At 37.7% G+C, this 13350-nt stretch overlaps 2 protein-coding genes across 7 annotated transcripts; one reads left to right on the top strand and one right to left on the bottom strand.

Annotated features, from left to right (window-relative positions):
• Window positions 1–4206: 4206 nt before the first annotated feature.
• Window positions 4207–5022, top strand: LOC125419592 (disease resistance protein RPP13). Its single transcript, XM_048465798.2, has one exon. It carries the CDS (start codon window positions 4207–4209, stop codon window positions 5020–5022), a length of 816 nt encoding a protein of 271 aa, XP_048321755.2.
• Window positions 5023–8039: 3017 nt separating this feature from the next.
• Window positions 8040–12286, bottom strand: LOC107426882 (uncharacterized). Of its 6 annotated transcripts, XM_060812842.1 has the most exons (7): window positions 11713–12286; window positions 11424–11543; window positions 11240–11285; window positions 10651–10904; window positions 8746–9095; window positions 8546–8607; window positions 8040–8389 (listed from the first exon to the last, which is right to left on the bottom strand). In XM_060812842.1, exons 1-5 carry the CDS (start codon window positions 12048–12050, stop codon window positions 9092–9094), a joined length of 762 nt encoding a protein of 253 aa, XP_060668825.1. In that variant the 5' UTR covers window positions 12051–12286; the 3' UTR covers window positions 8040–8389; window positions 8546–8607; window positions 8746–9091. The 6 variants fall into 6 exon arrangements, with proteins under 6 accessions (XP_060668825.1, XP_060668823.1, XP_060668824.1 ...); XM_060812840.1 differs by having other exon boundaries at window positions 8546–9095; XM_060812841.1 differs by having other exon boundaries at window positions 8040–8607.
• Window positions 12287–13350: the final 1064 nt, after the last annotated feature.

The following is a 13350-nucleotide window of genomic DNA, read 5'->3' as shown; positions in this document are numbered from 1 at the left end:
TTGGCGATACTTAACCTTAAGTTGCTTTTGGAAAAACCATAACATAAAACAAATAATAAAATATATTTTTCAAATATACCTAACTTGCATAGGCAATTGTTAAAACTCCACATTGAAATTCATATCTTAAAATCCATAGCATAAAATAAAATATGCACGCTTGTAATGGAGGTACGTACAACACCTTCTACATGTTACGTAATCCATGATTCCAACTGTCGCCGACACTCTGCTACCAATACAAACCAGGGTGGTTGCCTATATTGGCCGTCCAATTCCCCGGGCTCGTAGGCAACATGATCATGGGGCTAGCTCTACATGGACCACATTGGTTCGCCGCCTCCATATGGTGCAGTATAATATCAAACAATATAACATACAGATACATGTATGAACACAAACCAAAAATACTTGAATAAAACACCTTTAATTTCAAATACCACTTTGAAAAGTATTTAATTTTGATAATCGATCGGAAAAATATTTTTGACGCCTTGAAATCGATCGATCGACACACATCCTTAGACAATCATCTTTCTCCTCCATGAACGAAACGGATACCATTCACGATGATAAGCTTGACCTTCAAAAAGAAAAGGCATCCTCGACCATCGACTAGGCCATAGGAATTTCCTGTTAGGCTAGATGATCCTAATTGACACCCTCGAAGATTAGAGTTATTCAAACTCGGGCAACGAATTTACTTCGAGACAAACAGAAAGAACGCTTTCACACGGGTAAAACGAGAGATTAAACAAGGATAGGATGCACAACAATGCACAGTCCCTTAGGAATACTAGAACCTAGAGCTCTGATACCAACTGTCAGGACCCGTCCAGAATTCCTCCTCCGGAACCCTAGACAGCCCTGATCCCAGGGAAATACCACCGAACCTTCCAACGGAAAATCCGACAGAGCCTCCCCTAAGGGATTTACTTACCACAATTTACCTGCACTGAAAACACACTTCTAAAATTATCCCCTTATTCCTCCCACAGTACTACAAATCGATTCCACAAATTGCAGCACTTAAAAAAATAAATACAGTAATCCAGTGCAAAATAAATACAACAAGAGTGAAAGAAATATTACAACTGCAATAAAAGAATAACAGGGTACTGCCGAACTAAAACAGCGAGGAAGATCAAGTCCGCTCCGAGTGAACACCGACAACCTGGTACCTAGAGGAACGGAATTTAAGAGTGTGAGATGCTAATCATCTCAGTGAGCGACCCTACTACTATACCATATAATATCACAGTAATAAGTATAAATAATAATTATTTGGAAATAATATTTTCTCTCAAAACCCTTACAATTCTCTCAGTTGGAAAGGTTCCCCTTTTAAAACAATTTCACAAAACCCTTTATCCATATTCCCCAAAAACCAAGACATCAATTAAATACCAGAAGCGGTAACAATTATATTTTTAATTCCAATTCAGTTTCCAAACATTTTATTTTTAAAACACAGTTCTGAAAATCATTTGATGCACCCACTATATACCAGTGGCGCCAACAGTACCCAGCGTCCCAAGGTACCGCCAGACAGGAGGTTATAGAGAGAAACCGGCATACGGTCGCGTGGCGTCCCACAGCGCCGCTGCTAACCTGGTGTCCCGGCCAATGGGGGGTGGCCGCCCTCTCCGATGGCATCCACAGGACACCCTCATAATATCAACCGCGCGCTACTCACACCCACCTGCGCGCTAATCACATCACCTGCGCGCTAATCACACCCACCTGCGCGCTAATCACAACCGTGTGCACACTAACCATATCACATATAAACAGAACACCAGTACGTGCACGGTGCATCTAAAAATCATAAATTTCACAATTTAAATTATAAAACAAATTTCACATTTTTCATAAACATAGCGGGCATAATCCATCCGCTTGAACCGGAAAATTCTCCACAATTTCCTTATAATTAATACCATAAATCCCATGATTTTCAAATCCACCAACTCCCAAATCCATCAATTCAAATATCCACATTTTTTTCCAAGCATAAATAATTTCTCGAAATATCATAGTCAAATCTCATAATATTCCATGGGCATATTTTATAAAAATTGAAATCAGCAACATAACCAAATATTTTCTTTGAAATATTTGAAAATCAAATCGTGCCCAATTTACCATTAAAACCACACCAATTTCAAAATCCTCAAAACCATAAAATAATTCCACACGGCATAAATTTGTAGAATTCGCATTTTCTTAAATCCAATAAATTCATAAATAATTCTACAATAAATCCAATAAATATTTGGCACATAGAAATTAAATTCCAAATATTTAATTCACACATAATATATTCATCAATTAAATTCCCCAAAATTAATTTGAAGGTGGGTCACTCACCTGGAGCACGCAATTAACCCATGATCCACTACGGGATCAATTCTACGACTCACCGGTGCTCCTAGAACAAAATTCACAGACAGTCAAATAAATTAATATTTTATTCGGGTAAATAATACCCGGTACCCGGGGGTCAAAACACAAACGATATCTAGAATTTACGAGTTATATACCGAATCGAAGCTCGAGTGATGCTAATCACAGATCCGGTCTTAATTTTCGATGATCGTACCCGACGGGGTTTGAGTTTCGTCGGGAAGCTTTTCGGGTTTCGGCTCCGCAATTCTCCCAAACCGTCGCGAATTGGCGGAAACGGAAGTCGGATTTGGGTTCAGGAGGTCGAACACTGCGGACTGGAGCTGGCCGGAATTTTCGGGTACTCGCCGGAACAGTAATTTCCGGCGGGCCGCCACGTCACCGGCAACCGTCGCCGGAACAGTAATTTCCGACGGTGGCCGTTTGCTGTGAAATTTTACAGATTTGTAGATCGTGAGGAGAACAATCCAACGGGACCGACGGTGAGCAAAACGGAGGTCGGACGGCGGAGAAATCACCGTTTGAAGATTTTCGACCCCTCGCCGGAAAACGCTTCGATCCCGGCGCGTCGGTGGTCCGATGGCCGTGATTTTTGGTGGGTAGGCCGGACTTGAGGAGAGGATGCTGGGTGTATGGCGCGTGTACTGTATATCGGCCGGAATAGTGCCGATTCGCGGTGGCCGGCGGTGGAGGGGAAAAATCGCCGCCAAACTTCGGACGTCTGATCCGGGCGCGTCCGGCGGCCGTTCGCCGTGAAATTTGGAGGTTTTGCCGGAAATGAGGTGGGCAATCTGGCTGGCCGGTGCGTGTACAGTAACTAGGCCGGAAAAACATGAAAATGACCGGCGGCCGGCGGGTCCTCTCTCTCTCTTTCTCTCTCCTCTCTCTCTTTCTCTCTCTTCTCTCTCTTTCTCTCTCTTCCCCGAGAGTTTTTTTCAAAATTAAAACCCTGCATGACACTGTTCATGCCACGTGGACCACTCAGAAGCTGACACGTGGCATTTCACTGTTCACGACCCAAAAACATTAAAATAATACGGTATCCGGTAAACTTCAAACGTCCATAACTTTTTAACCACATGTCCGATTTAAGCGTGCCGCTAGTCTATGAACTCGTATCGACGAGTACTTTACAACCATACAAGAGTCAACTCACAATTACATCACAAGAAAAAGTCAACTCCCGGCACCTTTTAGACAGTTTACACTTCAACTTGTTTTGCCCATAACTTTCAAACCGTAGCTCCGTTTTCGACGTGCTACCAGTCTACGAACTCGTGGCATCGTGCACTTCGCCACGGTGCCCTAGTCATCTCGAAATTCCCACCGAGTCTAAAAGTCAACTTTTGACCCCCTTCGGTCAACGGTCAACGGTCAACCTCGGTCAACGTGCACGGATTCCGGTGCGATTTGGGACGGGGTGTTACAAAATACATATAGATATTCACTAAGATCATAGACAAATACATAATTCATGTCATAAAGCAGAAGAGGCGAACAATTCCTAGAAAGCTACTCCATTCTCTCGATGTTCACGACGTTGCAAACACCATAAAAGCAATCAAGAACGTTATCAATGATTGTTTCATCAACAGAGAGAAGTATGCCAATCAAGGATCTAGACAGCCGTCTCGGATCGACGTTGATGCTGCTGATGGTGGTAATCGGCCATTGTTTCGGAGATTGGGGATAGCGGTTGAAAGAGATCATGTGGGGGGATTAGATGATCACATATACAAATTAGTAAACCAGCTTACCAAAGATCGGTGTTCGAGACAGGATGTGATTTCAATAACTAGGATGGGTGGCTTTGGAAAGACAAAACTGGCTAGAAAAATCTACCAACATAATGCTGTCATCTATCACTTTCAAGCTCGTGTTTGGGCAGATGGATCGAGGGAGTACAAATGTAGAGACTGGTTGCTTGGCATATTGAGCTGTTTGCCGTTCGGCAACACCAATGAGATATTAGGAATGCCTGAGGACACACTGAAACAGACTCTACGCAACCGGTTACAAGGTAGAAGGTATCTTGTTGTCATGGATGGGATGTGGAATAATGGAATATGGAACACCATTAATACAGCTTTTCCCGATGAGCCAAAGGGAAGCAGAATTCTCATAACTTGTCGCGAAAAAGTAGTAACTTCGATCGATGATAGCACAATGCTTCCATATACTTTGTCGCCCCTCAATGAAAAACAGAGTTTGGAACTCTTATGTAAGAACGTATTTCCTCATGGAGATTGTCCTCACCATTTGAAACCTTATGTTAAGCAACATGCTGAAAGTTGTAAAGGATTACCACTCTCTATTGTTGTATTGGGATATAATCTCAAGAGGAAAGACATATTCTCCTACCGAACTTGGTGCGACACCATTGACGCTGATTCCAACCATAGAAAACAATGCCTAGGCATCCTCCAACAAAGCTACAAACACTTACCTCGGCACTTGAAATGTTGTTTTCTGTATCTTGGTTTGTTCCCGAAAGAGTTTGAGATTCCCGCGAGGCAGTTAACTAAATTATGGTCGGCTGAGGGATTCATACAAGCCAATGGTGGTAGGGACATTGTTAAAGTTGCAGAGGACTGCTTAGAGGAGCTCATTGATTGAAGCTTGATCGAAGTTGTCAGCAAGAGAACTGATGGAGGTGTGAAGACATGTCGTATTCATTATCTCTTACAAGAACTCTGCAAATCAGAGAGTGAGAGGGAGAAGTTTCTTGAAGTTCATCATATTTCAGATTCTGAAGTACCACCTCCTTCGAGTAAAGCTCGAAGACTTTCCATCCAAGGTAGCACATCTCATTACATTTCCTCATTCTCTTACAATGCTTCCTCTGCTCATTCTTTGCTTCTCTTTAGCGAAAATAATTTGTTTTGAGACAAACCAGTGGCAAAAAATTTGCAAAAGCTTCATGTATATCCAGGTGCTATATCTTTGGAAAGTGCAAATAGAATCAATTCCCAAAGACATTGAGAATTTGGTTTTACTGAGATACATTAGGATATGGAATGACCAAGTGTTAAAAACTCCAGCAATTCCGGATTCCATATGTAGTCTCAGGTATCTAGAATCCATTGATATAAATGGTCAAGTTATTGAGTATTTGCCAAAGAAGATTTGAAGGATGAAACAATTAAGGCATTTGAAAGTGTCTAAATTGATGAGGCTTCGTGACCCTCCAAGAAGAAATAGTGGTACTAGTGTTGCTTTGGTTAACCTCCGAATCCTTTCCGGTCTAGCTGTTGATAAAAAGACTAAGCTTCTCATGGCTAAAGCCCGGAGTAAATTTCCAAATGTAGAGAAACTTCATTTGGTGTCTGATACTAAAAAGCCAATGGTGGAATCTGAGGTTACAGACTTATTGGAAAGCCTCAAGAATTTACAACGCCTGAAGAGCTTGAAAGTTGTTAATTTCCCCAAATTTCAGCCTCGTATCAGTTTGTTACCATCAACTCTCAACAAAATAACCATCGTAAGTTCGTGTTTGGATTTGGAGCACTTCAAAATCCTAGGACAACTTTCCAACCTTCGGATACTAAAATTAAGAAAGACATATAGATCATCACCAAATATGCCTAGCAAGCTCAGCTGCCTTAGAGGTGAGTTTTCGACATTGGAGGTCTTTCAAATGATGGGTTTGACTATTGAAACATGGGAAATGAAAAAGGGAGCTATGCCAAATCTTCAACTGTTGGCCATCAAGGAATGTTATGAACTTAGAAACCTGCCAAATGAACTTAGCAACTTGATCAAACTTCGACACATAGAGGTATCAGAGATGTCGAAAATTTTATGAAGTTACTTGTGGAATTCAAGGTTCCCAAGGAATGTGAGCTCCTAACAGACTCCAACCTCCAAGAGATGGATGATACTGATAGTGATTTTTACGATGCAAGTGGTGATGATTGGAATAACTATGATCCTCCACCAAGCAGGCAGTATCCAACTAGCGATCATCGCCAGTGGTTCACTTCTTCTTTCTTTGTTTTAATTATGTTCATCTTTCTTTCTGCTTTTTTTGGTTTCTTGAAGTACAGACTTCGGTTTCACAATTTGTCTTAGTTAGGTTCTTTGTATGCAAAAGATGCATACGTGTGTTTGGGGTTGTATACGAATATAGTTTCTAATTGAATTTGTTTAATTACATATTGTTTTAATGAGCATGTATTCTAGCTCATAAAGCGCACAACTAGACCAAGTGTTGCTACAAACATATATAACTAATAGTTTTCAAGAACAAATAACCGTTGTTATGGGATTAGTAAGTAGATGTCTGAAAGATCTATGAAGATGGTCAAGGAATTGAGAATAAAGGATGACAGTACGCTCCTAATACGTAAAATCTCTGATTGACAGGAATCAAAATATACGGTTAGCACTCGTTGAATTTTTCTCTGTTTCTTTTTGTTTTTCTCTGTTTTCCCTTTTGTTTTTTGGACAAATTTTTCTGTTTTCTCTTGATTCCTCTGTTTTTCTCTTTTTTTTACTTTGATGTTTCAAGTTGTAAAATAAGTACGACTTGATGAGGTTTCCAGATCATAAAATCTGCAGAATATGCTCGAGGAATTTAAAACCCCCACTACATGTGAGATCATCCTTTAAGTAGCTGATTATGGAATTCAATGTTTTCTTCACATGTTTTTATTTATTCTTTCTTTTCTGTTTCTCAATTTTACATCAAAGTGGACCTCAAATCATGTTTTCCTATATATCGTTTCTTTTTCTTTTTTTTTTTTTTTTTTTTTTTTTTTTGCTGTTCAGCTTCTAGTTTTCAGAATTTTTAGAGGTTCATTGTTTCTTAATTTTTTACTTCTTTTTAATTTATATATATTTTTTTGGTAAATCACTTGATTATTGTATATATGTTTATGCTAATGCATTTTGTTGTAATGTGTATATCGTATGTTTCAAGTGATACTCGTTAATGTTATGATCACAGCATATGCGGTTTTTTTCTTTTTTTTTTTTTTTTTCTATATAATTTTGCTGCACACACCACCAAATTGTTTACCAAATACTTTAGCAAATGAAGTGATAAAATAATGATATATCAATATAATAGTGGTTAACAAATTAATGTAACTTATGGATAAATGAATCTCAAAACACAAACCAATAAAATATTGACACATAGTCTGATAAATAAATTTGGAACAACTGATTTTCTGGCTCTTACCATTATAGTTTTTTTTTTTTTTTTTTTTTTTAAATCAAAGAGAACCATTATAATTTTTTTATAATTCTAATTGAACATGATTTTGCATATAGTTATGCTACATTACTTCGTATAATTAATTATCGGTCAAGACTTTTTTTATAATATTAAGTTGAACAATTTGTGATTAGTATTTGTTTTTCCTAATTAATCTGGTTACATATTATATGGGGTAAATGCATACGTCTTAGTCCATTTTATTAATCCGCCAAATTTCGTGTTTAGTATGCTCCTAAAACATTTTTCATTTGAGCCCCAATATAGAGACATTAAAACATACAAATTATAAATACTTAAATTCTTCAAATACCAAAGATGCAATCTTAAATTGCTTGAATCTTTTTTTACCGCCTATGTCAAATAAATAAATGAAAAAACCTGTTTAATATTTGTAATAATTATATATGAATCCTATAAAGCTTGTCTCATTCTTCATTTCCAATGATACCAATTAAGCAAGCTACAACATTTTAATTAATAAACAATTAGCTAAGCTGCTTTGAAAGCCTCATCCATTTTCTCATTGATAGACAAGTTCCAAAGGAATATGAATATGAATATATCATATGGTTTGGTGTAAATACATTGTTCAGAGAACTCCAAGAATCTTGAAAATTTTGTGAGATCTCAGAGCCGAGTGGAGAAAAAATGGCAGATATCGTTGTTCCTGTTTTTATGGAGAATTTCACAAAGCTGCTTGGACATGAACCAAATTTGCTCCTTGAAGTGAAGGATCAAGTCTGTTTACTTCAAGATGATCTGGGAATCATCAATACCTTCCTTAAAGACTCCGATGTAAAGTGGTGAGGGAGACAATAAACCAAATAAGGGACGTGGCTCTCGAGGCTGTAGATGTTATATCTATATATATATATATATATATATGGTTTATGGTAGGTGGAGGATTTCATTTACCTGACCCAGCAGGGAGAATAATAGGTATTGCAGCTTTTGGGAACCTATAATCCCTTCCATGTCTAATTATCAATCAGAAAACCGAACTTCTCATAAGAAAGTCCCTATTCCCCAATCTAAATAAACTGCACTTTTTCTGTGTAGGTAATGAAATCCAACGTTGGACCAACTATAAAGCATCAGAATTATTGAGTGTTTACCTTTCCTGGTGGTCTCATCGTAATCACAGTTTTAATAATATCCTCCCACAAACAGTGACCAAGATGACCATCATCGTGACAACCATTATGGGAGAAGCACTTCTGAATCCTTGGAAAACTTGCTAACCTTCGGATTTTGAAGTTGAAAGATGTAGGCATTCCATTGAACAGTTTGGCACGTCCTAGAAAAAGATAATCAGTTTCATGGCAGGTGAGTTTCCTCAACTGGAAGTTATTAAAATGGATTCTATGGTGATAAAAACGTGGGAAATGGAAAGAGGTGCAGTGCCAAACTTTAAGCATTTGGTCATTACTAGTTGCGTTCCAACCAGCTCTGTTGCTTGACTCACCTGCGATTAAAAGAGGCAACAAGGATCTCACAACAACTATGGAATAAGCTTAAGGGATTAAATATGAACGGATGCAAGATAAGCAATGGATTTGGAATAAATAATTTACTGGGTTAATTTCCCATTCATTCTTGTGTTTATCATCCATTGGCTTTCGATGTAATTTCTATTCTTTAGTTTTTAACTCCTTTCTTTTTCTTACCTTTAAAAACCATGTTTGAAATGCTTCTAATGATTTTAAGATGATGCATTTGTGCACTCTCAGATCTCAATGAATGAAAACAATGTTTCAGTTTTTTATTGCTGTTGTAATGTCATCCTTGTCCATGTATGTTTGTTTACTTTACAAACTGTGAAATCTTAAATTAAAATTATAACTCTTTTATCTTTTTTCTTGTACCATCATACATCAAACACTCTTAGAAATTAAAAATCATTCAAACTGGAAAAACGCATTACAGAAATTCATCAAGCAAATCTAAGAAACCTCAATTACCAATTGACAGGCACATTGTGCAGAGTTCAATTACCAACTGACAGGCACATTGTGCCATAATTATATCTACAAGAATAAGAGTTCCTTTTTTTTTTTTTTTTTTTTTTTTTTTCTTTTTTTCTTTTTAATGGGCGTCCAATTTTGAAGACTGAAGCAGGTCAAGAAAAGGCATCCAAACTCTTTGAAACTGATCCTAGAACGATATACGGTATATCACCATGACCATGTCTCCAAGATAGTAGCATACATTTAGCTTCTGAATCTATGAAAACTCTCTTGCTAAGTCTTCATATCAACATTTCATAGTCCAGAAAATCAAATTGCAAGAAGATCTCTAAGATGAAAAAACTAAGCATTTTCAATGATGTCAATGGACCTCCTAAGAAAATAATGATGCAGCTCCATGAAATTCACCAAGTAAATACAACCAGCAGCCTCAAATTAACAGCAGCCATAAATAATCGTTTTGCTGTTGAATCAACTAAATGAACAGATGCATCCACAAGTTTTTATGTCATCTTCAATAAAACAATCATCTCCTGCTTCTGAAAGAGTCTCTGTCATAGAAATAAGAATGGCCACTTTAAAATTGTTCAAGTTAACGATCAATTGAAAGCTTGTCTCATTCATATTCCCACTAGTGGGCAAGTATCAGAAGGACAAGATACCTTGATCTTCCATATACACCTCCAAGGCACAATATAGAAAAAGAGAGATGACATATTAGGCGAAGTCAAATTTCACTTTGGCATTTAACCCGAATGCCTATATTCAACTACTGCATCATATGTTTCCATTGTAAATGATGTTTCCGCAAAACATCTGAAATGCAATTATGTCAAGTTAGGAAATGATCACAACAGGCATACAAATGAGAATAAATTAACTCTTTCAGCTAGCCAAACATAATGAGCAGATGCAAAACTGCAGTACAAGATTGCTTGGTAAAACTGTAAAATTCAAGCCATTTACACATAGACCCATCAAACTATCATGTCAAATAAACACATGAACTTAAGAAAGCTTTATAAGGAGATCATCTTCACATGCATTATGTACCTTAATTCATGCCAAAACATATTTGTTCTGTCCAACAGGAAAGGCAGTAAGGGTGCAAGGAAGTTATCTCCCATATCAAGCTGTGGCGAAGCAGTATGAACCCTCAATTCAAGGAATGAAATATATACTGAGGCAACCACATGAATAATAATAGATGGATCTGTGTCCCCCAGGATAGCCTGCAGCTCCCTCCTTATCCATGGTTCTATTCTTCGCAAAATTCTTTCTTTAACACCATTATTTCCTAATATGTTCTGAAAATTTCGAAAGCAAAAAGATAGAATGCATTAAACCGCAATTTTAGAACAACCTACAAAATGAAGATTTAAGCTTTACCCAAATGCTCTTTAATAGTATAAATTAAACAAGGAGATCCAAATAACATCACGAAACTAAACAAAATATTTATGTTCAAAATATGGACAAACCACACAAAATGAGTATGATAAAATCGAACAAAGGAAACCATATGAAGAATGATTTATACATAAAGATATGTGCATACCTGTTCATGATGATTTCTCGTAAAATATCAGTTTATATACATATATATATATATATATATATATATAAAATTAAAATATCAAACCTGTTCATGAGATAAAGGAACAGCTTCCAAGCGTTTCTCGTAAATACTGCCCAAAAAAAATAAATAAATAAATAACAGTTAATCAAATGAAAATGACAGCAAATTAACAGACACTTATGCTCATCATAATATTATGTATGTTGTGAGAGCGTCTAAAAGCAACTGAAATTTAAAAGAGGCAAACCTCGCACGCCATCGAAGTTTTCTCGCAGCAAGAACATCATCACCAACAGATCCTGGCCGTCCAAAAGATCTCCGCCATGGCAATGGCCTTGTTCGACTGTGTACACCATTTATCACACTCCTACATAACAACCCAATTAAAAATAATAAAAAATAAAAAACACACACACACACAACAAAAATTTAGCTCAAAGATTGCTATTTTAGCAAAGTCTAAAAGATCATAAGCTAAAATATAAATAATTAAAAGAAGCTAAAAAAGTAAAAAATAAAAATAAAAATTTCTGAACCGTTGAGGAGGATGTTGTTCTTGGAATCGGGGCTTTTTCCTGGAAGTGTCAATTAGAGGTGGTAAATGCTGTTTGTGGAAGCTCCCAGAAGAAAGGCTAATATGGGAAAACCAAGAGTTGAAGTCGGCGTTGCAGAGAGGGCATTTCCGTCTCAATCTGCTCCATTTTCCTATGCATCCCAAGCAGTAAGCGTGTTTACAGTCGCTGAGAACCGCCGAGCTTCTCAAGTCGAGGTTTTCCAAGCATATTGGACAGGTTTTCCCATGGACCGATGGCCAATTTACCTTCCCCACCAATTTCTCTCGGCTTCTTCTCCGGCGAGACGACGACGATTTCATTGTTTCGCAGCAAGAGAGAACAGTTAACAGACGGGTTAATAATAATAATAATAATAATAATAATAATACTGATTAAAAGTTAAAAAAAACACAGCGAAAAAGGCGGTTTTGGGTTTCAGGCCTGGGCTAGTGGGCTGGGCCTATGATACCCGAAGGCCATTGGCTTTGAAACGACGCCGTCTGTTCATTTTTTTCTTTTCTCCGTATCACCTGCGTTTTTTTATTGATTTCGAGAAAATGGCGGCTTGATTATTGTCGTGTTAGAAGAGGAAGACTCGCAGAGAGGAGAGTTTTGAAAGCGAGCGTGGAGACAAAACAAACAAAACCTAATACCATCACATGAAAGAGTCACACCAAAGAAATAGCCTGGGAACTATCCAGGATGTGCAAATAATGCTCTTTCATATTTACTCATTCTTTCCACCTTTTTTTTTTTTTTTTTTTTTAATCTTAAAGGGGGGAAAAAAAAAAAATTAACAAAACAGAGTACATGTCTTTGTGTTGTACTTATGTCTCAGCTTTATTTTACTCCGTCTCTGATGATTCAATTCTCCAGCAGTCAATAATGGTCTCATTTCATTTATTGCTCATCACCTACTGGCAAAGCTATATACCACACACTCCCCCCACGCGTACAGAAGTAATTAGTGGGTCTTAGGACCAGCAAGCACTTGAGAACCAAGGAAAATATCCATCCTACTAATCACCCTCAATGCTTCTTCTCTGCATCTCACCTTGAGATGTAATCTAAATCTCCCATTTTTTCACTTTCCAAAATTCTTGACCATCTTTAACTTTTGGTGATTCTTTTGTAATGGTCTTGGTGGGTGCAGGAAAAAGAGAAAATGGCCGACATCATAGTTCCTATTGTGTTGGAGAACTTGATCAAGTTTGTGAAGGATGAAGCTAATTTGCTTTCTGGTGTGGAAAGTCAAGTGAGTTCGCTTGAACGTGATCTCAAATTCATGAATGCTTTCCTCGAAACTTCTGCTGGGAAACACGATGAGCATCATATGGTAAAAGAGTTGGTCGACCAAATCAGAGATGTTGCTCTTAAAAGCGAGGATGTTATTGACACATACATGGCTCGCATCATAAAGCAGAGGAGGAGGAATCTGATGTTGAAATTGTTACATTGCATTGGCCACGCTAGCGGGCTTCACCATGTTGCAGATGAGATATCACGCATCAACGACGAAATCAAAAATATTTATGCGAATTGTTAGAGTTTGTGACCCGAATTCTTGTTGATCCGACCCGAAAAGCTCGCGGTGCGACTCATTTGGTGAAACTAAATTTT

Source organism: Ziziphus jujuba, chromosome 11, assembly GCF_031755915.1.
Source record: "Ziziphus jujuba cultivar Dongzao chromosome 11, ASM3175591v1".
In the NCBI taxonomy this organism is placed as follows: domain Eukaryota; kingdom Viridiplantae; phylum Streptophyta; class Magnoliopsida; order Rosales; family Rhamnaceae; genus Ziziphus; species Ziziphus jujuba.
Note: the sequence above shows the minus strand (reverse complement) of the source record. Positions and strands in the feature narration are given on the sequence as shown.